This window comes from Leptodactylus fuscus, chromosome 6 (assembly GCF_031893055.1).
Source record: "Leptodactylus fuscus isolate aLepFus1 chromosome 6, aLepFus1.hap2, whole genome shotgun sequence".
In the NCBI taxonomy this organism is placed as follows: Eukaryota; Metazoa; Chordata; class Amphibia; order Anura; family Leptodactylidae; genus Leptodactylus; species Leptodactylus fuscus.
In genome coordinates, this window is record NC_134270.1 from 110810424 (window position 1) to 110834344 (window position 23921).

The window sequence follows — 23921 nt, forward strand, 5'->3', positions numbered from 1 at the left end:
CCAGCTGAAGAAACCAGGAAAACTAATAATATAACGGGTAAGTTAGATAACATAGTAATATTCTTTAGTTGTTCAATGGTTCAACTAGTACAATCCAATATCTAAGCCAGTCCCTCACTACACAAAAACTGTCTAAAGCTTTTGAATGACCAGCGAACCATTCACCTCTGTGGGATTTCCAGAGATCTCCATGCCATAGAAGTGAATGGTCACACAAGACCATCAGTGCTTAACTCACATGAAGCATACAGGGGATTTTTTGGTCCCAATTCTACTGATCACTAAAGGTCCCACCATTTAGGCCCCCCCAGCAATTTCACACTGTGGGTAAGGGATACATGTCCTTGTGACATAGCTCCTGAATGAGTTCTAGAATTCAACTGAACCATAATTCTGGCACATTTTAATTAGAATATCTCCTCTAATATTTGTCCACTCTTCAAATACGTAGTAGGGGATGTCAATAAGCAAAACAAGCATGCTATTGAGCCATGATGGGAGATTCAGGTTTAAAAAAATTAGGATTGTGCAAGGAAACCCACATAATGTGATGTCTCTCACCACTCGCCAGTCCAGTATATATATATTTGGAAGACCTTTTACAATGAGTCCAAAGTAAACCAACCACCATTACTTGTGCCTATAGAAGATGCTTGACTCAATAGAAAGGATAGCCTTCAGATGTATCTGTAGACTACAACTATATTCTCAGTTCAGTTTAAGTGTCCAAAACTAAGGTTACACAAAATGAACAAGTTATGGAAACTTCATCCAAGGCATTCCACCTGGATATTCCTGGATATCAAGAAGTTATGTACATCCTCTCTGAATTTTTATGAGATCCTAGCTGTTCCTTTGTACTTCATCTTCCATTTTCAATACCTGATCTCACCATACTTAAGCAACATGTTGTTGTTCTTGGTTTCTCTCAGTTCATGAGCTATGCCAGTTGGTTTCTTGTTATACAATATTCTTTAGTTTAAGGCTCTTCTGTAGGAACTTTCATAATGTGGTGTTCGCAAATGTTCTCCAGAACGTTGAACTTGGACCCAAAGCTCTGAAGATTTGCAAGACTGACACTGCTGTCTGGAATGCTGATGGCTTCCAGAGAAGAAGCATGAGAAAGTTCTCCTTCCTCGGCATACACTTTAGGCTTGTATATGTCCTGTGTATTCATCTGGGCATATAGTTTCTGTAAACAAAAGCAAAGTTTAGAATAAATTTCTTGTATGTATTGTACAAACATGGCACATGAGAATCAATAAATATCTGTCCCAGGGACACAGCTATAAGGGTTGCAGAAGTTGTAGTTATATGGTTACTATAACATTGAAGCAGCATGTCCACTGTTTCGGGGTTGTCACAAACTGAATTCACTGGGTCTTGAACCCATGACTTTCTGGCTATGTTCTGCGGCCTTAACCATTGTACGATTTGGAATCCTGTTTTGTTCTGTGCTTTACCTTTTCTGGTCTCTTCTGTTGGAGTAATTGGTTTATTAAGATTACCTGTTCTGTGGCCAATCACAGTTTAGCCCGTCCTATATAAACTCACAGCATACTCCATCCTGTGACTGATTATTCTGGCTGTCTGCTCCTTGTTGCCCTGAACCTCACCACTACCGTGCTACTCCTGTGTACCGAACTTTTGCTAATGTCTGACTACGGTTGATCTGCTCCTCCTGTGTACCGATCTCGGCAAACGTCTGACCATGGTTTCTTCTACCTCTGAGGTACTTATCCTCCATTTATTATTAAGTACTGTACCATTTGCCCCACCATTTGGACACCAAATCTGATAACTAGCATCGTTACAGGGGTTGTATTCGACTCAGATCTCTCCTTCGCCCCTCATATTCAACCAGTTGGACGTTTATGTCACCTGCACCTCAAAAACCTCTCCAGAACCCACATTTTTCTTACTGTGGAACCATCAAAAACCCTCATTGTTGCTCAATTCACTGTTGTCTAGAATATTGCCATGCTCTCCTATTTAGTCTGCCAATTGCTAAGCTCTCCCCTCTACAATCTTTCCTAAATGCAGCTGCCAGACTCATCATTGTGTCAAGCTAGTACACAGATGAATCTACCTTGTGCCAGTCACTGCACTGGATGCCCATCCACCACAGAATGCAATATACACTTATCACACTCATCCGCAAATCCCTCCATAAGGCAGCACCTCCATACATCTCCCTTGTAACTGTATACCACCTAACCGTCCTCTACGTTCTGCCAATGACCTTAGACTTGTTCCTTTATTTTGCGAACATCCCACTCCTGTCTTCAAGACTTTTTTGGAGCTGCAATGGTGCTCTGTAATGCTCTACCTCGGTCAGTCATATTATTACCAAACCACGGGATCATCAAACATACCTTAAAAATACAATCTTTTTAGGCAGGGTTATCACAATGTCTGATCATATTTTTCTACACTTCCTCACACTAAGCTAACATTTCTTATCTTAAAGAGGACCTTTCACCACTTTTGGGCACATGCAGTGTTATATACTGCTGGAAAGCTGACAGTGCGCTGAATTCAGCGCACTGTCGGCTTTCCCGATCTGTGCCCGGTGTAAAGAGCTTACGGTGCTGGTACCGTAGTGCTCTATGGTCAGAAGGGCGTTTCTGACCATTAGCCAGGAACGTCCTTCTGCCTCGCGGCGCCTATCGCGCTGTGCTGTGGAGCCGAGAGGAACGCCCCCCTCCCTCTGCTCACACAGCTCGTCCATAGACGAGCATTGTCAGGAGCGGGAGGGGGGAGTTCCTCCCCGCTCCACAGCACAGCGCGATAGGCGCCGCGAGGCAGAAGGACGTTCCTGGCTAATGGTCAGAAACGCCCTTCTGACCATAGAGCACTACGGTACCAGCACCGTAAGCTCTTTACACCGGGCACAGATCGGGAAAGCCGACAGTGCGCTGAATTCAGCGCACTGTCAGCTTTCCAGCAGTATATAACACTGCATGTGCCCAAAAGTGGTGAAAGGTCCTCTTTAAGTAAAGATGGGCCAAGCCCAGAAGATTTGTTTCATCCTGTGTTCAGACAAAATAAACCCCCAGTTAAGTCCGAATTAGTTCTGATATAATGGAAGGGACGTCATGATGCTCAGTGTGTCCATGTCACCACTGAGGTCCAATCACAGGCCTCAGCTGTAACCCAAGCACCTGACATCAGAGAAGAGTGCCAGATGCCACGAGAAGGAAGACCCAGAGCGCCAAACACCATGAGGAGGTCCAAAACTGGTAACGGAAGGTGAGTGCAATTTTTTATTATAATAATAATAAAACGTTTTTTGGTTGATAATTATTCATTTTGGCACTGGAATAAACTTCCCCATGGAACATTAAACCGTATAAAGGATGTTTTGGCCCTTATGACTCTTTAGGCAGTTTTTGTCCTTAGTGATCTAGAGGCAGTGGGTCCCTTTTGGCCATGGACTCTTGTTAACTGTCCCAATAATTATTTAGCCCTTGCTTTTCCATCATGTTTATCAGTACAATGTAAATAAAAATGATTTTTTTTCCATCACTTGGACTGGATACTGGTGCAAAATAAGATAATAATTACCGTAATTGAACCGAGAGCTATGCTGAAAATATATTCTTTTATACTTTTTCTTTTTTGTATATTTGTTTTGTTCTGCAATTTATATAAAATGATTATATTTTTATATATGGCTACATAATAATGTGTATGTACTATGCTGTGCAATTAATGTAAAATGATTTGTCGCCAGTTGTTAATTGATGGCTTTGTTTCTGTACTGTGCATTGATTGTTCTTTTCTATCCTTTTATCTACAGCAGTTTTTCTATTTGCTGGATAATTATATATATAACCTACTATACGGCATAGGGCCTGCAGACATCACACTTAAGGAAAGCATTCCCAGTATAAAGACAGTCATTTGTTAGTGCAGAATCATTATTTTTCTGTTTGCTGATTTGTGTTTTTAGAGATGTGGGAGCGATCATTAAATGCCCAGAATAGAATACAGCCTCTCTCCTCCAGCTTATAGTTTTAACTCTCATATCTCTGTGTGGCGAGATAAAGATTCCATTCATTATTATCTGTTAAAGATAATAGAGGATACAATAAGAGGATAATTTAACTATCTCAATGGTATATGTCACCCTGTGCAACATTTAAAGGTAAATTTCACCTAATGTTAAATGATATTGGTCGGGGGTCTGTTAAATGGAATAATCCCTATTTACTCAATTAATAGAACTATGAGCTTCCTTGTAGAGGGCTTGAACCCATTTGTAGATTTCAACAACTAGAAATCTAGAAAATGTGAAGAAATATGCTGAAGGCATGTGCAAGACTTCAATCTAAACAGGAGCATCTATAACGTATGGTTTCTCAGCAGGGCTTTCCTGGGGCTCACATCTCCTATTTGTTTCCCCTATTAGAAGCAGCAGGAGGACTGTAATGCAGTCTAAATTTTCTCCATGTAGGAAATTAGGGCAGACGACAAGTCAAACGCCATGGCTTGGTTGTACCTGTTTCACTAGGTAAGTCAACAAACGTCTGCAGCTGCTACAGAGAAAGGAGCTAGAGTTGCCACTTAGGGGCCATTTGGTGCGATATTCCTTCTGCAGGACACAATTCTATGACAACTAAAATCTGTGATAACTGAAAAGAATAATGGGAGCTTTATTAATCCATCTACACAAGTTTTCTGGCTTAGGTGGGTATTAATGTGGCATATCTTTGGCACATGACCCTTTCTTGCAACGAAATTAGCATTCCATTTATTATGGTGAGCATAGTATAGTGAGCAACATAAAAACAACCCCCCCCCCATGCCTTATATGTACTCCAAAATGGTTCCACTTAAAAATACAACTTGTCTTTGCAAGAATGGTAAAATAATAAAGTTATGGCAAAAAATTATACCTTGCCCTGAAGATTAAAATAGGCTGTGTCATTAAAGGGGTGGTCCAGGCTGAAATTTGATTTTTTTTTTTTTATTTAGGCCAGGGGACATGAAAAAAAAAAAATACTCACCTGTCACTGGTGCTTCAGTGCCTCCCAGCGTGGTTGTTTTCTTCTGGCAGATGTCCCCGGGTCCCTTCCTTAGTCTGCTGCCTCTTTGGCCTCAGAAGAAGGGGCCCAGGATCTCACAGTCGGTGAGGACTTCCACAAAAGAAGACAGCCGAGTAGTAGCACCGGACTGCGCTGACATCGTGTGGTTTTTTTTGTTTGTTTGTTTTTTATTCACCTTGCCTAATTAATAAATAGATTCTGAACAAGGGTATACCTATATAGACATATACTGTTCTCTGCTGTCTATGTCCACCTTGCTGGGTTATGTTAGAACTTAGGGACATTGTACCTTTATTAAAGCTGTCTCCAGGGTCTTGGAATATTTTCTTTGCAAAGAACTGTAATTAGCAACGCGATGTCCAGTATTTGCCTGCTAAAAAATGTAACAAAAATATTAATATTCACTGCACATAACACATTACTAAGCACACCACTGCATTTACTGGTATTCACTGGTATTCCCCCATTTTCATACATGAGGTGCTGCCCTACACATCCTACATGCTTAACAAAGAACTTGGATGTTTTTGGAAGAACCTTGTTGCTGTTTTAGCTTTACTACATTGCAGATTTTTTTGGCGGTTGAACACAAACCAATGGCCCCAGTACCCTAAAGGTACTAATTCTAGACCCACTACCAAAGGTACATTGATGCAATGAACATGCTAGTATTTTATTGACCATGATTACCCCGAAAAATTAACTTTCATGGTTAGTCAAGAGCTGTATAATTATGTCAACAAAACCCATTGGATTACAAGTAACATACCTGAATTCTTAAAGAATTGACTCTTTCAAAGTTCTGTCTTCTCCCAGTGTGATAGCTCTGAAAGACAGACACAAATAGAGGTAGTGTTATTGAGTAACCCCAATAACTTTGGTAAGCTTATAGAAGGGTCATCTACTAGAAACCCAACCCAGCGACAGAGAGAGTTTTAAGGCACCAGGCTCTGGGAAGTACTGCTACATCTGCACCACTTATTGCTACTATAATGTTGCACAGGTAGCAGAGACACTTGGCTCTAGTGTGTACTAAAGACCTGAGGCCGCATCTCCACATAAAAATACACCAGTATCCTATATGGCAGATGGTAGATACGAGGGGGTACCCAAAAGTTTACAGAAAAGTTGTTTTTGAAGCGTGTATTTATTTTTTTGTACAAAATTCCTTCAATCTCCTTCAAAGTAATCTCCTTTAGCGCCAATACACTTGTCAAATCTCGTCTGCCATTGTTCAAAAAAAATTTTAAACTCATCTACTTTGATGTGTGCAAGTGCCTCCGTCGTTTTCCCCTTCACCTCCTCCATGTCGGCGAAACGCTTCCCCTTTAGATTCCTCTTCATTCGTGGGAATAAAAAAAAGTCACTGAGAGCCATATCGGGTGAATAGGGTGGGTGGGGCAAGACAGCCATGCCGTTTCTTGCCATGAAAGTGGTCACCAAGATGGCGATGTAGGCTGGGGCATTTTCGTGGTGGAAAAAACAATCACCAGACTGCCACATTTCGGGCCTTTTTCGCCGCACACTGTTGCGCAACCTCTTGAGAACCCCCAAGTAGAAAACCTGGTTGACGGTCTGACCTGTTAGAACAAATTCCAAGTGCACAATCCCTTTTACATCGAAAAAACAAATGACCATTGTCTTCACATTGGACTTCACTTGACGAGCCTTTTTGGCACGGGGCGAGGATGGCGTCTTCCAGTGGCTTCATTGTTGTTTAGTTTCTGGGTCGTAAGCATAACACCAAGACTCGTCTCCCATAATAATTTTAGAAAAAAATTCTGGGTCGGTTTCGGCATGTTCTTTCATGGCACGGCATGTTTCGATGCGACGCTCTTTCTGTTGATCAGTCAAGAGCCGCGACACAAACTTTGCAGCGACCCGTGACATGCCCAAATCCTCCGATAAAATGCGCTGAATCGAGCTCCAACTCACTCCAGACCACTCTTCAAGTTTCTCAATGGTTCGTTGTCGATCTTCACGCACAAGCTCATTGATTTTTGGACACTTTCGTCCGTTGGGGAAGTTGACGGACGTCTAGAACGCGGTTGATCATCAATTGTCATTGTTTTTTTCCCAAGCAGAAAGCAAAACTTCACAGCCACGCGCTGCTCATGAAACTTCTCCATGAAGAAAAACAACGGCTGGACAAAACAGCTCTTGCAAGAATATTCACTGCGGGTAGACGAAACCTTCCGCATCAACGCCGCTTGGCACACTGACTGAGAAGGCGTGGTTGAACAAATAACTAGCTGCAGAATTGAGTACTTTTGGGTCCCCCCTGGTATGTCATAGATTTTGCACTGGAGGCCAGTTATGTCTCTGGCAAGATTGGTATTTTATCATAATCTTACCGAATGTCGGCGTCTGCTTGCTCGATCGAAAGGTGCTGATCCTACTTGATTTTCATTGGAATTAACCTACAAGAATCATAAATAGATTACTGCAACCAAAAAAAAATCAATAATCTATGGAAGACTGCCTCAAACCCAAGGGATGCTTACCTGTACACTGTTGGAGCGTCCTACTCTTGCCTTATTATAGGCAACCATCGCTTGTGCCTGCATCAGTGTAAAAGACATATATTCAGTAATTACAAAGTATCAAAGAGTTTACTGTAGCCAATAGTATGATTATGATAGGGAATCATACAGATGCCTTATAACAATAGCAGTCTCTATTGGTGAAAAGATCCTAGCTATGCCATTGCAATAACAACAATAGTAGTGAATTATACATTAGTGGCCCAAGTATAAAAATGAAAGGTGACACAGGATATTTTATGGGATTACATGCTATACATGTTATTAGACATGTCCCAAGGTGATGGCAATTGTTAAGCAGCCACCACAACTCCCTTAAAGGGAACCTGTCATGTAAATTTGGAAAACTAAATCACCCACAGGTTCTTATAGACTGGGGGTTTAGTGTCCCAAATTGCCGCTTTAAATCTATCTGTGCCCACATTTAAATAAAATAAACCTGTATATTTATCTAGAGATGAGTCCGATGACTCTCATCAGACTCAACTCTGGTGCTCCTGTGCAGTTTTTCAGTGAAGCAGAGGACATACGCTCAGGTTCACTGCGCAAGTACCGGAGGTATGGTGTACTCTTTTGGCTTCAGTGAAGAACTGTGCCAGTGCTAGGAGTATAGTCGCAGGATGGACATAAAGCTTTTTTATTTTTAGATTTATTGCACCTGGTGTCTTAAATATTATATCTATTTAAGACACAGATGGCTTTACAACGGAACGATTTAGATCACTAAATACTTTATAGTACATATAATATAAATAGATAAGAAAAATAAGCATATAGCTCACCACCTCCAGTTAGCTTGATAAGTCCTTATAATTCCTGGGTGCACGATCCTGGCCTCTGACTAAGGCACTTTGTAGTTGAAGCATATAGAAAAGGATAGTAGGATCCGCTCGACCAGGTAAGTTAAAAAATAACTTTTAATCCGACATGGTTAAAAAACACACAAAAGTAAATAGATGTGAAATGACAAAAAAGAAGAAGCTTTGCAAAGCTATGAGTAAGAGACCTTGCGTCTTGAAACGCGTCAGCTAGAGCTATCAGAATGTGGTTTTAATCACCATTTTTCTTCTTTTTTGTCATTTCACATCTATTTACTTTTGTGTGTTTTTTAACCATGTCGGATTAAAAGTTATTTTTTAACTTACCTGGTCGAGCGGATCCTACTATCCTTTTCTATATGCTTCAACTACATATAATATACTACATATACAAATGGTATTCTGTACTTATCCATTGATACACTAGAACATAACAGCAGCACGGAGACATGACACCCAATGGCGGTTTCACATGTTGTTAAGCAAATGTCTAAAATAAGAAGCCACCTGAATTTCTTCAATACATATATATGGTTTTCTGGTCTATGCAACTGACACCTCCAGATTTCCACAGCGGCCTGGAGATTGACTGGCTTGCCAAGCAGCTGCCTGAACTTTTTCCTATGCTGCCTAGAGAATGCAGCTGTTTTTGCTAAACATTTTATACATTCCTTTCTTGTTTTTTTTTCCACCTTTACAATGATAGCGTAAACAGATCAATTTCCTACTTTTTACTCAACATTACCATAAACTATTCTCCCCCTCCCCAGCACTCATAAACCCTAGAGAAGTCTCTGGGGTATGTGAATACAGTAGAGCTTGCTGGTTTGTTGAAAAAAAAATATAAAAAATGGAAACTGTTTTTTTTGTTCTAATTAGTCGGCTTTTACCGGCATCTATTTCTACCTTTTACCTCTAAATATGTAAATTTATTCCTGAAGCCTTTGCTGCAGACCTGAGAAAAATTCACAAGTTTGCTGATTTGATATTTTCATTGAAAATCGTGAAATTGCTTACAACCTAAACTGAAGCAATGCTTCCTTAATCCCGTCAGTATGCGAAAACTTTACACATCATCTTACCGAAAGCCTTCTGGTACTGGATCTGTTGAATGCCGAGTCAATCTCCTCCTATCCCACAGATAAAAAAAACATGTTTAGTATCTGTGCTCAGAAAATATGTTAAAGGGATGTCCACTTTTGACAGTCCCTTATTGTTACAAGGGTCTCTTTAAAATACGATGATCCCTGAGTGTCCCTTTGCTGGGAACTCCAGTGATCAGCTGAAATTTTTGACACAGCTGAGCAGCACTTGTACCATTTTCCTGGAGGGTTGCCACAGGAAAAAAATAAGTATTGCACAGTTTCTGTTTTAATCAATGGGCTGTCAATGTAATTTATGGACATTCAGGGTCTGCCAAAATAAGGATGTTTTTCATAGTCTTTTACTGCTCTGGTAAACTCATGGAGGAATTAAAGGGTTTGTTCATGAGTTGTGCTCTAATAAAAATATACTTGTCCAAAGGTTGTGTTGGATTTTGCAAATTTTTTATATTGAAATGTATAGGAGTGAGCTGCAATATTACATGTAGGCAACTGTACCAAAAATGTATTGTGTGGATGGTAGCGAAGGTAGCTTACTGTCTGGAGTCCAATAAGGAGGCAATATACAGTGTGCGAGTATGTAAGAGGGTTTAATACCATGTGGGACCAGTAAAGGGGCCTTTATACCATGCGAGGGCCAGTAAAGGGAGCATAATAGTATATGAAGGCCAATAAAAGGGGAATTATACAATGTAGAGGCCAGTAAAGGGGGAATTATGCAATGTAGAGGCCAGAAAAGGGAGTGTTATACCATGTGGGCACCAGTAAAGGGGCTTTATATTGTGTGGGGGCTAGTAAAGGTAGGACCAGTAAAAGGTTTGCTATTGGGCCCAAATATACCCCTGTTAAGAGGAATTTTTTTTACATATTCTGTCAATAAATAAATCATTCTATATGAATCAGGCAGATTACCTGGTCATTGGTTGTAACATCAGCAATATTTCCCACTCCATTCAATAGATCTGCAGCCTAAAATGAAATAAAGAAATGTGACAGGTTTAGGTGGATACTGTAGATAGATAGATAGATAGATAGATAGATAGATAGATAGATAGATAGATAGATAGATAGATAGATAGATAGACAGTTTATAATGTCACCTTATGGACCCCACATATAAAAGTGTCACATTCCATGTGGCTGCCACACAGCATAATGTACCCTTGTGGCACCCACACAATATAATGTTCCCCTAGTGGCCCCTTCAATGTATAACATCCCTTTTTTGACCCCACAAATTATGTCACCCTGTTGCTCCCACAGAGTATAATGTCCTCATCGAGGCGCACACACAGTAGAATATTGCCTTGTGGCCTTGATTCATTATAATATCCCCTTGTGGTCCTCACACATAATGCCCCCTCCTTGTGGCAAAAAATAGTCTTAACTTGTTACCCCAGGATCTACTCTTGTGACTTGGAGCAGCAGAAGTGATGAAGTGATGTACCATTGTGACTGTCTACATCCAAGACACATGTAGCCGCTACAGGGGCTGAATGGTCAAGCAAGGAGCTGGCATCCTAGTTCACCATTGTATTCAACTACATCTACTCTATCTACATCAAAATTATGCAGATAGAGTGGAAGTCAGGACAAACCACACACTGCCCAGGACAGCACCTAAAATCTGGATCTGTCCCACTCAATTCAGGATGATTGGAAGATATAAAATTATCACTGCATAAGTATTTAGAATTGCCATGCAGAAGCCTGGGAAAGCTTACTGACAACCACTACAGGAGCTATAACGATGATCATATCCCAGAGAAGCACACTAGTCTACGGTTATGACAAACATGACTTCATACCAGACAATCCTTCTTCTCCGATTCCTCATTGTAGGTAATCAGTGAGTTTAGAGGTTCATTTTCCACAGGGACCATGATTTTCTTGGTTTCTATTTTGCACAGCAGGAGACATAGTACTGTATGTATGAAGAAAGTGAATTAAGGTGAGTGCTTGGAAGAGGTACAGCAGTAGGGGGCATTGTACCATGAACAGGGACCAGACTGGTAAAGTAAGTCTTAGAAAAGCTCAAGTGAAGACTGAAGGCCATGCATTCCTATATAATAATATAAGCTATATAATCAGGAAAAAGAACAGGAACTATAAGAAGCAACACTGCCCCCTAGTGAGTAAATCCCAGTATAGAAGCAGATCAAGGGTACTTGTAGTTAATATGTTCATTCAGTTATTTGCACCACATTAAAAGTGCAAAAATAAGTGTTACAACTTGTCAATATCAACATCAACTTCAGAATTGTCTACCATTTGCTATATTAAAACTGCAGGGGTCAGGGCATGCTAGGAGTTTCACAACAGCTGGACAGTCACAGGTTGGAGACCACTGACCTTCAGCAAATGAAAATACCATCCATTGTAAAGGGGTTTCCGCTTTCTGAAAATCCCTTTATTTAGGCAATTGCTGCTACTAATCTGTAATACCTATGTGTGCTTTTCCTTCAATGTCCCCACAGAAGAAACGGGATATTCTGTAGAAATCTAAGGCCCAAAACAATAGTGAGCTCTACTGACATAGAATACATAAGAAAAAAAACTACTCACATAGGAAGAATACTGGAACCAACAGTAGCAGTGCAATGGCGCCTCCACCTAAAGTTGGTGGGTCGGCCATTTTCTGGATACAGACCTCGCCACCCAAACATTCACACACATATACTGTGAGATTCTCCAATGATACAACGCCTTGGAGGTCATAGATTTCAAGATGTAAGGTATGGTTTCCATGAGCAGCATTTTTCTCCTTTTTAACCTTGAGGATATCATCTAAAAAAAGTGAGAATGTGAGACTTAATTACTTAGCAGAAGTCAGTCCAATAGCTAGAGATTCAGGGAATGCATGCCTAGGTAAATATAACAGTATTAAAGGAAATGTGACACAGAATATGTAAAAAAAAATCCAGCCCTATCCTATTTTGTATAATAATACAGAGAAAAGGATACTTTATATCTTTTCTTATGACTCCCACCCCCATACAGCTACTGTCCTGAGCCTCCCTGCTGTGACCTGTCTACAATAGGATAAAGCAAGGGTTAACACAAAGGAAACTGGATCTGTCCATCCTGTGGAAAATGCAGTATTACGTTTTTATTTTAATGAATGGTGGTCCATGGCATATATACACAAATTGCTAGCCCCCTTCATCACCTCTCCATTCTGCTCATCAAGAGGGTTCTTGAGGTGAGAATGACTTCTATCATATTTATATGCCCCAATAGGCTGTTTATATAAGGCAAACCCTATGAAGAGAACCTGTCAGTTAGTTTTGGACCACTGAGCTGCCAACGCGCCGTTTTATAGCTGTAGTTTAAAGAGCACCTTTCAGGTCCTCGGGCACATGCTGTTTTATATATCGCTAGAAAGCCAACTCTACTGTCAGGAGGGGCGTTCCTCACAGACTGTTAGAAATGCTCTTCTGACACTGAAGAGCTACAGTAACGGCACCGATAGCTCTTCACCAGGGGCACATAATGCAAAAGCTGATCCTACCTTTGGTTCTACATTCTGCACTGAGTACATGTGTAGAGATAGACTATATCTGGCAATGCTTAGTTAGAACTGGGAACGTTACTGTTTTCTGCTTAAAGGAAGTTAGATTCATTATACTTAATTAAGCATATTACAAATATGTTGGCCAAGCATCCCCAAGACAATAGCAAAAAATGGGAATTACACTTTTAAGTGCAAAAACTAAGTTTGTCAGCACATCAATAGCTGCAGAGAAAAGCTCAGAAGCACAGAGGGTTAAAGGTGTAGGTTCTCATACAGCAAACAAAAGATTCAACAGCAGTTCAAAATCTCCAAAAAATTCCAATTATTATTATTAAAAATAGTTTAGACTGTACATAACCCTGAGCCGATGAAGGGCATGTCTGGGGTGAAAGTCTTACTCCTAATCTCATATCTCATAGACTGATGCTAGACCCTATCTTTGCTTAAAGGGGCTTTCCCCATCTCCCTCTCTCAGCAGATTGCCTACTGTGTCTTCTTCTCATTCCTGTATTCTGCAACAGGCTGGTGGGTAGGCTTTGATTGTTTGATGGACAGGACACTATGAATTATCTCCCTAAATATAGACATTTTTATTATGCTTACTAGAAATGCAGTTCAAATATACATAGTAAACGTGTATTATATCACACAGGTTTAGGAGAACACATCTACCAAGAAGACAATGGACTTGTAGTAAACTCAATACTATCTTTGTATTTATACGTGGGGAGATAATTGACATTGTCCAAGTGTCAATAAACTGTAATTAGCTGAACAGATTGTCCAAGCATAGACCAGAAGAAAACAGCTCTGAAAGTAATACAAAGAACTCAATCCCCTCCCATGAGTCACATCATCCAATCTATATGCCTTGATAAGGAGATGGTACAGGCAGGGTTCCTTGACAAGCGTGTGTAAACAATAGGAGGAATAATTTCACATAGCAAGAAACCAAAGCAGCATTGCTAAAACAATGTATTTAGGAAAACTCTTGAATTTACATAAGCTAACAGTACAGATAAGACCTTTGAGATGGGAAAATTCCTTTAATCTTTCTAAGTTAAATTATTTGTAATAATAATAATACTTCATACATATATAGCACAAACATATTCTACAGCACTTTTCAAATCAAAGTGTATCTGTAAAAAGTAGAGTGTATATTATAGATTTTACACTTTCACACCGTACGTGGAGCTTAGCTTTAAGATGTATAACAATTCTGGGTATGCTATTGACCTTTCTGTTCCAGGTTTTCTAAGAACCTCTGCATTCGCTATATAGATGTGTTCTTGGCTTAATTGACATTGGAATGTGACATGATTTGTAGTTCATAACAAGTAGTTGAAAAACTTGCTAAAATTATACTAAGAAACAACCGTAAAAATGTAAGTTCTCATCATGATCCTTACTATGGGTTTTGCCTACGGGAATTGACAAGGAGCATGAGGTGTGTCTCATTCTTCCCATAACCGGTTCTTTAGGTATGTCATCAGTAACTGTTTGTCAATATATAAGACAGGTCACATCTGGGGTAGCCAATATACTGGATTCTACATGTCAAATAGACTCAAACATAATTCTAGGTTTGAGTTAACACTTTGAGGGCAATACCATCTCTTATGCAAGTGTCTTCTATATAATAAGGCCTAAAGTCAATATATATTACGAATTCTCCATCCTTTACTCCTGTTCATATAATGGATTGGTGAACAGTAGAGATGAGCGAACGGTGTTCGATCGAATTGATATTCGATCGAATATCAGGCTGTTCGAGGTATTCGATTACAATCGAATACCACGAGGCAAACGCACTACAAACTGAGTGCCGGAGAAGGCAGAGTCTAAGATCGGTCCACAGTCTGATCTCAGATGTAACAGTGTTGAGCTCACAGCTCTGCTACACCAGAGATGTAGCAGGGCTGAGTGTGCGCTGAACTCTGCTACACCAGAGATGTAGCAGAGCTCAGCGCACGGCCAGCTCTGCTACATCTCAGGTGTAGCAGAGCTGTGAGCTCAACACTGCTACATCTGAGATCAGACTGTGGACCGATCTTAGACTCTGCCTTCTCCGGCACTCAGCTCTGCTACATCTCTGGTGTGGCAGAGCTCAGCGCACACTCAGCTCTGCTACATCTCTGGTGTAGCAGAGCTCAGTACACACTCAGCTCTGCTACATCTCTGCCGCCTCCTCCAGCAGAACCAGCGTTGACTGGCCGAATGCTGTACTCTGTATGGCATTCGGACAATCAACGCTGGTCAATGCAATCCTATGTGAAAAAGTCAGCTCCCGCATATCGCAAGCTGACAGGGATCCTGACGAGATAGTGGCGTTAATACAGGTACTTGGGCATGTTAGATGCCTCCAGGCATGCTTCCTCTGCTGTCCGAGTTGCATTCCAGGATGTTGGCATCATTTCCTGGGGTGTCATAGTGGACTTGGTGACTCTCCTGAGTCGAAGTGTGGCTTCCCCTGAAACAAAGTATTCTTCCCCATAGACTATAATAGGTTTCGATATTCGTTCGAATAGTCTAATATTTAGGGGCTATTTGAAACAAATATCGAATCTCGACGATTTCACTGTTCGCTGATCTCTAGTGAACAGTGGTCTGCTGAGGGGTTTCAAGATTTTAGGATACTGTACATTCTCTTTTTCAACACCACAAAGACCAACTCAAACATAAACGCTGCTTCAGAAGGAGAAAAATAGTTTATACTTTCATCTCATCAAAGAAAATGTCTGCAGAAAACTTGTGTATACAGTATTCATTTCATCCTGAGTAGAGATGAGCGAACAGTGTTCTATCGAACTCATGTTCGATCGGATATTAGGCTGTTCGGCATGTTCGAATCGAATCGAACACCGCGTGGTAAAGTGCGCCATTACTCGATTCCCCTCCCACCTTCCCTGGCGCCTTTTTTGCTCCAATAACAGCGCAGGGTAGGTGGGACAGGAACTACGACACCGGTGACGTTGAAAAAAGTAGGCAAAACCCATTGGCTGCCGAAAACATGTGACCTCTAATTTAAAAGAACAGCGCCGCCCAGCTTCGCGTCATTCTGAGCTTGCAATTCACCGAGGACGGAGGTTTCCGTCCAGCTAGCTAGGGCTTAGATTCTGGGTAGGCAGGGACAGGCTAGGATAGGAAGGAGAAGACAACCAACAGCTCTTATAAGAGCTAAATTCCAGGGAGAAGCTTGTCAGTGTAACGTGGCACTGACGGGCTCAATCGCCGCAACCCAGCTTTCCCAGGATCCTGAATGGAATACACTGTCAGTGTATTCCCGTATACCCGATATATACCCCCGATACCCGTTCCAACGGTGTGCCCCCCCACCTTCACCCCAGAAATACCCTGCAAGTCCCCTAGCAATAGAATTGGGGCTATATACACCCACTATTTTTGCTACTGCCATATAGTGCCATTGTCTCACTGGGAATTCAAAGAATATATTGGGCTTACATATAACTTCAATTCCAGGGAGAAGCTTGTCAGTGTAACGTGGCACTGACGGGCTCAATCGCCGCAACCCAGCTTTCCCAGGATCCTGAATGGAACACACTGACAGTGTATTCCCGTATACCCCATATATACACCCCAAATCCCCGTTCCAACGGTGTGCCCCCCCACCTTCACCTCAGAAATACCCTGCAAGTCCCCTAGCAATAGAATTGGGGCTATATACACCCACAATTTTTGCTACTGGTATACAGTGCCATTGTCTCACTGGGAATTCAAAGAATATATGGGGGTTATGTGCACCCACAATTTTTAATACTGCTATACAGTGCCATTGTCTGACTGGGAATTCAAAGAATATATGGGGGTTACGTGCACCCACAATTTTTAATACTGCTATACAGTGCCATTGTCTGACTGGGAATTCAAAGAATATATGGGGGTTATGTGCACCCACAATTTTTAATACTGGTATATAGTGCCATTGTCTGACTGGGAATTCAAAGAATATATGGGGGTTACGTGCACCCACAATTTTTAATACTGGTATACAGTGCCATTGTCTGACTGGGAATTCAAAGAATATATGGGGGTTACGTGCACCCACAATTTTTAATACTGCTATACAGTTCCTTTGTCTCACTGGGAATTCAAAGAATATATGGGGGTTATGTGCACCCACAATTTTTAATACTGGTATACAGTGCCATTGTCTGACTGGGAATTCAAAGAATATATGGGGGTTACGTGCACCCACAATTTTTAATACTGCTATACAGTTCCTTTGTCTCACTGGGAATTCAAAGAATATATGGGGGTTATGTGCACCCACAATTTTTAATACTGGTATACAGTGCCATTGTCTGACTGGGAATTCAAAGAATATATGGGGGTTATGTGCACCCACAATTTTTAATACTGGTATACAGTGCCATTGTCTGACTGGGAATTCAAAGAATATATGGGGGTTATGTGCACCCACAATTTTTAATACTGCTATACAGTGCCATTGTCTGACTGGGAATTCAAAGAATATATGGGGGTTACGTGCACCCACAATTTTTAATACTGGTATACAGTGCCATTGTCTGACTGGGAATTCAAAGAATATATGGGGGTTATGTGCACCCACAATTTTTAATACTGGTATATAGTGCCATTGTCTGACTGGGAATTCAAAGAATATATGGGGGTTACGTGCACCCACAATTTTTAATACTGCTATACAGTGCCATTGTCTGACTGGGAATTCAAAGAATATATGGGGGTTATGTGCACCCACAATTTTTAATACTGGTATACAGTGCCATTGTCTGACTGGGAATTCAAAGAATATATGGGGGTTATGTGCACCCACAATTTTTACTACTGGTATACAGTGCCATTGTCTGACTGGGAATTCAAAGAATATATGGGGGTTACGTGCACCCACAATTTTTAATACTGGTATACAGTGCCATTGTCTGACTGGGAATTCAAAGAATATATGGGGGTTATGTGCACCCACAATTTTTAATACTGGTATACAGTGCCATTGTCTGACTGGGAATTCAAAGAATATATGGGGGTTATGTGCACCCACAATTTTTACTACTGGTATACAGTGCCATTGTCTGACTGGGAATTCAAAGAATATATGGGGGTTACGTGCACCCACAATTTTTAATACTGCTATACAGTGCCATTGTCTGACTGGGAATTCAAAGAATATATGGGGGTTATGTGCACCCACAATTTTTAATACTGGTATATAGTGCCATTGTCTGACTGGGAATTCAAAGAATATATGGGGGTTACGTGCACCCACAATTTTTAATACTGCTATACAGTGCCATTGTCTGACTGGGAATTCAAAGAATATATGGGGGTTACGTGCACCCACAATTTTTAATACTGGTATACAGTGCCATTGTCTGACTGGGAATTCAAAGAATATATGGGGGTTATGTGCACCCACAATTTTTAATACTGGTATATAGTGCCATTGTCTGACTGGGAATTCAAAGAATATATGGGGGTTACGTGCACCCACAATTTTTAATACTGCTATACAGTGCCATTGTCTGACTGGGAATTCAAAGAATATATGGGGGTTACGTGCACCCACAATTTTTAATACTGGTATACAGTGCCATTGTCTGACTGGGAATTCAAAGAATATATGGGGGTTATGTGCACCCACAATTTTTAATACTGGTATATAGTGCCATTGTCTGACTGGGAATTCAAAGAATATATGGGGGTTACGTGCACCCACAATTTTTAATACTGCTATACAGTGCCATTGTCTGACTGGGAATTCAAAGAATATATGGGGGTTATGTGCACCCACAATTTTTAATACTGGTATACAGTGCCATTGTCTGACTGGGAATTCAAAGAATATATGGGGGTTATGTGCACCCACAATTTTTACTACTGGTATACAGTGCCATTGTCTGACTGGGAATTCAAAGAATATATGGGGGTTATGTGCACCCACAATTTTTAATACTGGTATACAGTGCCATTGTCTGACTGGGAATTCAAAGAATATATGGGGGTTATGTGCACCCACAATTTTTAATACTGGTATATAGTGCCATTGTCTGACTGGGAATTCAAAGAATATATGGGGGTTACGTGCACCCACAATTTTTAATACTGCTATACAGTTCCTTTGTCTCACTGGGAATTCAAAGAATATATGGGGGTTATGTGCACCCACAATTTTTAATACTGCTATACAGTTCCTTTGTCTCACTGGGAATTCAAAGAATATATGGGGGTTATGTGCACCCACAATTTTTAATACTGGTATACAGTGCCATTGTCTGACTGGGAATTCAAAGAATATATGGGGGTTATGTGCACCCACAATTTTTACTACTGGTATACAGTGCCATTGTCTGACTGGGAATTCAAAGAATATATGGGGGTTATGTGCACCCACAATTTTTAATACTGGTATACAGTGCCATTGTCTGACTGGGAATTCAAAGAATATATGGGGGTTATGTGCACCCACAATTTTTAATACTGGTATATAGTGCCATTGTCTGACTGGGAATTCAAAGAATATATGGGGGTTACGTGCACCCACAATTTTTAATACTGCTATACAGTTCCTTTGTCTCACTGGGAATTCAAAGAATATATGGGGGTTATGTGCACCCACAATTTTTAATACTGGTATACAGTGCCATTGTCTGACTGGGAATTCAAAGAATATATGGGGGTTATGTGCACCCACAATTTTTACTACTGGTATACAGTGCCATTGTCTGACTGGGAATTCAAAGAATATATGGGGGTTACGTGCACCCACAATTTTTAATACTGGTATACAGTGCCATTGTCTGACTGGGAATTCAAAGAATATATGGGGGTTATGTGCACCCACAATTTTTACTACTGGTATACAGTGCCATTGTCTGACTGGGAATTCAAAGAATATATGGGGGTTACGTGCACCCACAATTTTTAATACTGGTATACAGTGCCATTGTCTGACTGGGAATTCAAAGAATATATGGGGGTTATGTGCACCCACAATTTTTAATACTGGTATACAGTGCCATTGTCTGACTGGGAATTCAAAGAATATATGGGGGTTATGTGCACCCACAATTTTTACTACTGGTATACAGTGCCATTGTCTGACTGGGAATTCAAAGAATATATGGGGGTTACGTGCACCCACAATTTTTAATACTGGTATACAGTGCCATTGTCTGACTGGGAATTCAAAGAATATATGGGGGTTACGTGCACCCACAATTTTTAATACTGCTATACAGTGCCATTGTCTGACTGGGAATTCAAAGAATATATGGGGGTTATGTGCACCCACAATTTTTAATACTGGTATACAGTGCCATTGTCTGACTGGGAATTCAAAGAATATATGGGGGTTATGTGCACCCACAATTTTTAATACTGGTATACAGTGCCATTGTCTGACTGGGAATTCAAAGAATATATGGGGGTTATGTGCACCCACAATTTTTAATACTGGTATATAGTGCCATTGTCTGACTGGGAATTCAAAGAATATATGGGGGTTACGTGCACCCACAATTTTTAATACTGCTATACAGTGCCATTGTCTGACTGGGAATTCAAAGAATATATGGGGGTTACGTGCACCCACAATTTTTAATACTGGTATACAGTGCCATTGTCTGACTGGGAATTCAAAGAATATATGGGGGTTACGTGCACCCACAATTTTTAATACTGCTATACAGTGCCATTGTCTGACTGGGAATTCAAAGAATATATGGGGGTTATGTGCACCCACAATTTTTAATACTGGTATACAGTGCCATTGTCTGACTGGGAATTCAAAGAATATATGGGGGTTATGTGCACCCACAATTTTTACTACTGGTATACAGTGCCATTGTCTGACTGGGAATTCAAAGAATATATGGGGGTTACGTGCACCCACAATTTTTAATACTGGTATACAGTGCCATTGTCTGACTGGGAATTCAAAGAATATATGGGGGTTATGTGCACCCACAATTTTTAATACTGGTATACAGTGCCATTGTCTGACTGGGAATTCAAAGAATATATGGGGGTTATGTGCACCCACAATTTTTACTACTGGTATACAGTGCCATTGTCTGACTGGGAATTCAAAGAATATATGGGGGTTACGTGCACCCACAATTTTTAATACTGGTATACAGTGCCATTGTCTGACTGGGAATTCAAAGAATATATGGGGGTTACGTGCACCCACAATTTTTAATACTGGTATACAGTGCCATTGTCTGACTGGGAATTCAAAGAATATATGGGGGTTATGTGCACCCACAATTTTTAATACTGGTATACAGTGCCATTGTCTCACTGGGAATTCCACAAATAATTTGGGGATTCATTCACCCTACATCTCAGGCTCTTGCCATATTCACCCAGGTTGTCAGTGCTGCACCAGCTCGTTCCCAGACAGCTCGGCCCGAAAAACGCGTTACCTATATAGAGGATTTGGACAATGAAGACAACATGTTCTAAATCTAATGTCTGCACCTTCTCCAGAATTAAAATAAAGGCAGCGTTTAACTTTCAAATAGCACTGCACAAAGGAAGAGCTTATCAGCTTGTCTCATGACATGCTACTGAAAAGTTTCATTTGTGTATCTTAATGTAAATATAGTTGTATAAGCTTTTTGGGTTTTAGGCACTGCCAAGTTATTTATTACCACCCACTCCCTTATAATGATGATGACGCCAAAGTCACTGTGGGTGTTCAGAGCTCACAGCTTTGGGTGACATTTGTCTTGCTCTCTGTCGGTACCAGCTGTCTTTTTGGATACCGTAAAGTTATGTTGACTTTATTAACAGCTATAGAAGCTTTAGCCAGGTTGTGACGGTGTGTAACCCTAACAACACTAAGTGGGATACACATTAATAGTCAGTCTATGTACGCTAAACGTATCACTGAAGTAATTTTTTTTCCCTCTCCCCTAATATAAGAAAGGAACAGACATTAGACCTAGACCGGGGTTCGAGGCTTGAAAAAATCCAGTATTATTTGTTCTTCATGATGTGAAATATGTGTTGAAAAGCAACCCAAGATGAAGTCAGCCATGTGTGCCAGTGTGTTACTTGGCATGCCTTTGCTGGCCCCAACTGTAAGGGTCACTCTCCATTTCCTCCATTTTCCACTCCCCTTCACACCATTTGTGGTGAAGCAATGGGATGCACTGAAGTGCACCCTCTAGCCTCGTGTGGGATAGGGACATCAGATGCCACTCCAACCCCCTCGTCTTCCTCCGCCAGCCAACGGTGCGAAGATGAGAGGAGTGTGCTCTGAATGTTTTCTGCCTAGCAGAGGCTAGTTCTCACTTACGAAAATGGCCCCACTTTGACCTGTATATCAGGCACAATGGTGTAGGTTTCAAAGAAACATGGCACCAACAAGTTGGAAAACGTGGGCCATGCGTGGACCGTGTTTGAGTCTGGCAAGCTCCAGATCTGCTACCAGGTTCCAGCCATTATCACAGGCGCAAAAATGCCAGGCCCCAGGTGTAGCAGGGAAAAAAAAATGCCATCTCAGCCAGGATGGCATCCCTGACCTCGGAGGCACTGTGCTGTCTGTCCCCCAAGCTGATCAGTTTCAGCACGGCCTACTGACATCTCCCCATGCCAGTGTTACAGTGTTTTCCGCTAGTAGCTGGGGTGGAGGTTGCAGCTTCGTAGGGTTTCAGTCTACTCCTGCCATGGCCTGGGAGAGGAGATAGGCCACCCCAGTTTGCACCCGGGGAACAGACTCCACCACATTCACCCTGCCTGTCATTAAAGATAAGCACTGCAGCATCCCTGACCACAGGCGCTTGTCCATGTGTCGGTGGTCAAGTGGACCTTGCAGCAAAGCGCAGAGCTCTGGGCCCGACTGATGTTATGGGACACATGCAGGCGCAAGGCAGAGACAGCACACCAAGAGAAGTAGTAACGGCTAGGCCCAGCATAGGGAGGTGCCCCAGCTGCCATCTGCTGACGGAAGGCCTGGGTCTCCAGAAGCATAAACAAACACCAACATCTCCAGGGCCAGCAGTTTATCGATGAGGCTGTTACAGGCTTGGGCATGGGGGTGGGTTGTATTGTACTTCTGCCTGCAATGAAAAGCTTGGGAAATGTGGAGTGGCTGGGAAGAGGCGCATGATGGTGCAGGCCAAAAGGGCGCATGAGGGTGAACTCCCCAATGTGTCAGAGATAGGTGTGTAGGTGTCCTTGCATCATATACTTGCACCATATTTGGCTTTGGAAGTTAATTTTGTGCCAAAAAGTGGTTAAGACAGCGATCCCTCAGCTACTCCCGTTACACTGTCTATTGAAGTTACCATCTGTGGAAGTGGACCACCATTTCTAAGATCCCAAAGGAAGCAGGCAAGAGATGTGCAGTTCAGAAAAAAAGATGAGAAAATAAGTTTAGGCTGTAGAGCACAGAGGGATCGGAGAGGACAGAGCTGGTGTCGGCCAGGTATTCCCACAACATGCGCCTATACTTGTCCCTCCTGGTGACACTAGGCCCCTGAGTGGCAGTAATTTGTCCAGGGGGGCCATTAACGTGTTCCAGACCTAGGAATAAGTCTTCCAACAGGGTAGAGTTTTGCATGCCTTTGCTTCTACCCACTGTTTTTGCTGCTTAGCTTCCCTCCACATCTACTCTGCTTTCACCCCTAAACATCACCCCAGTTTATGCCTTTGCTTCTACCCAGGTTTTTTGTTGATTTAGCTTCCCTCTACATCTACACTGCTTTAGCCCCTAGACATCACCCCTGTCCATGTGGGGTCGGTGGCCTCGTCATCCACCAACTCCTCTTCCAATTGCGCACTGCCCCCTTACTGCAAACCGCACATGACCACAGCTTGCCTTGATGGCAACTGTGTCTCATGATCCCCACTTAGGTCCAGACAAGTCGGTGGCGGGTCCA

General features: G+C 41.6%; 1 protein-coding gene across 1 annotated transcript in view; it reads right to left on the reverse strand.

Moving 5' to 3' along the window:
- Positions 1-979: 979 nt before the first annotated feature.
- The window catches only part of LOC142209135 (cadherin-like protein 26), a 71876-nt gene continuing 48934 nt past the window's right edge, over positions 980-23921 (reverse strand). The window contains exons 13-21 of the mRNA XM_075278070.1: positions 12081-12302; positions 11324-11439; positions 10428-10484; positions 9495-9542; positions 7556-7612; positions 7406-7471; positions 5821-5877; positions 5341-5424; positions 980-1192 (exon numbers count right to left, since the gene is read on the reverse strand). Coding sequence (XP_075134171.1) covers positions 980-1192; positions 5341-5424; positions 5821-5877; positions 7406-7471; positions 7556-7612; positions 9495-9542; positions 10428-10484; positions 11324-11439; positions 12081-12302 — 920 coding nt within the window. The remainder of the gene's footprint in view (positions 1193-5340; positions 5425-5820; positions 5878-7405; positions 7472-7555; positions 7613-9494; positions 9543-10427; positions 10485-11323; positions 11440-12080; positions 12303-23921) is intronic.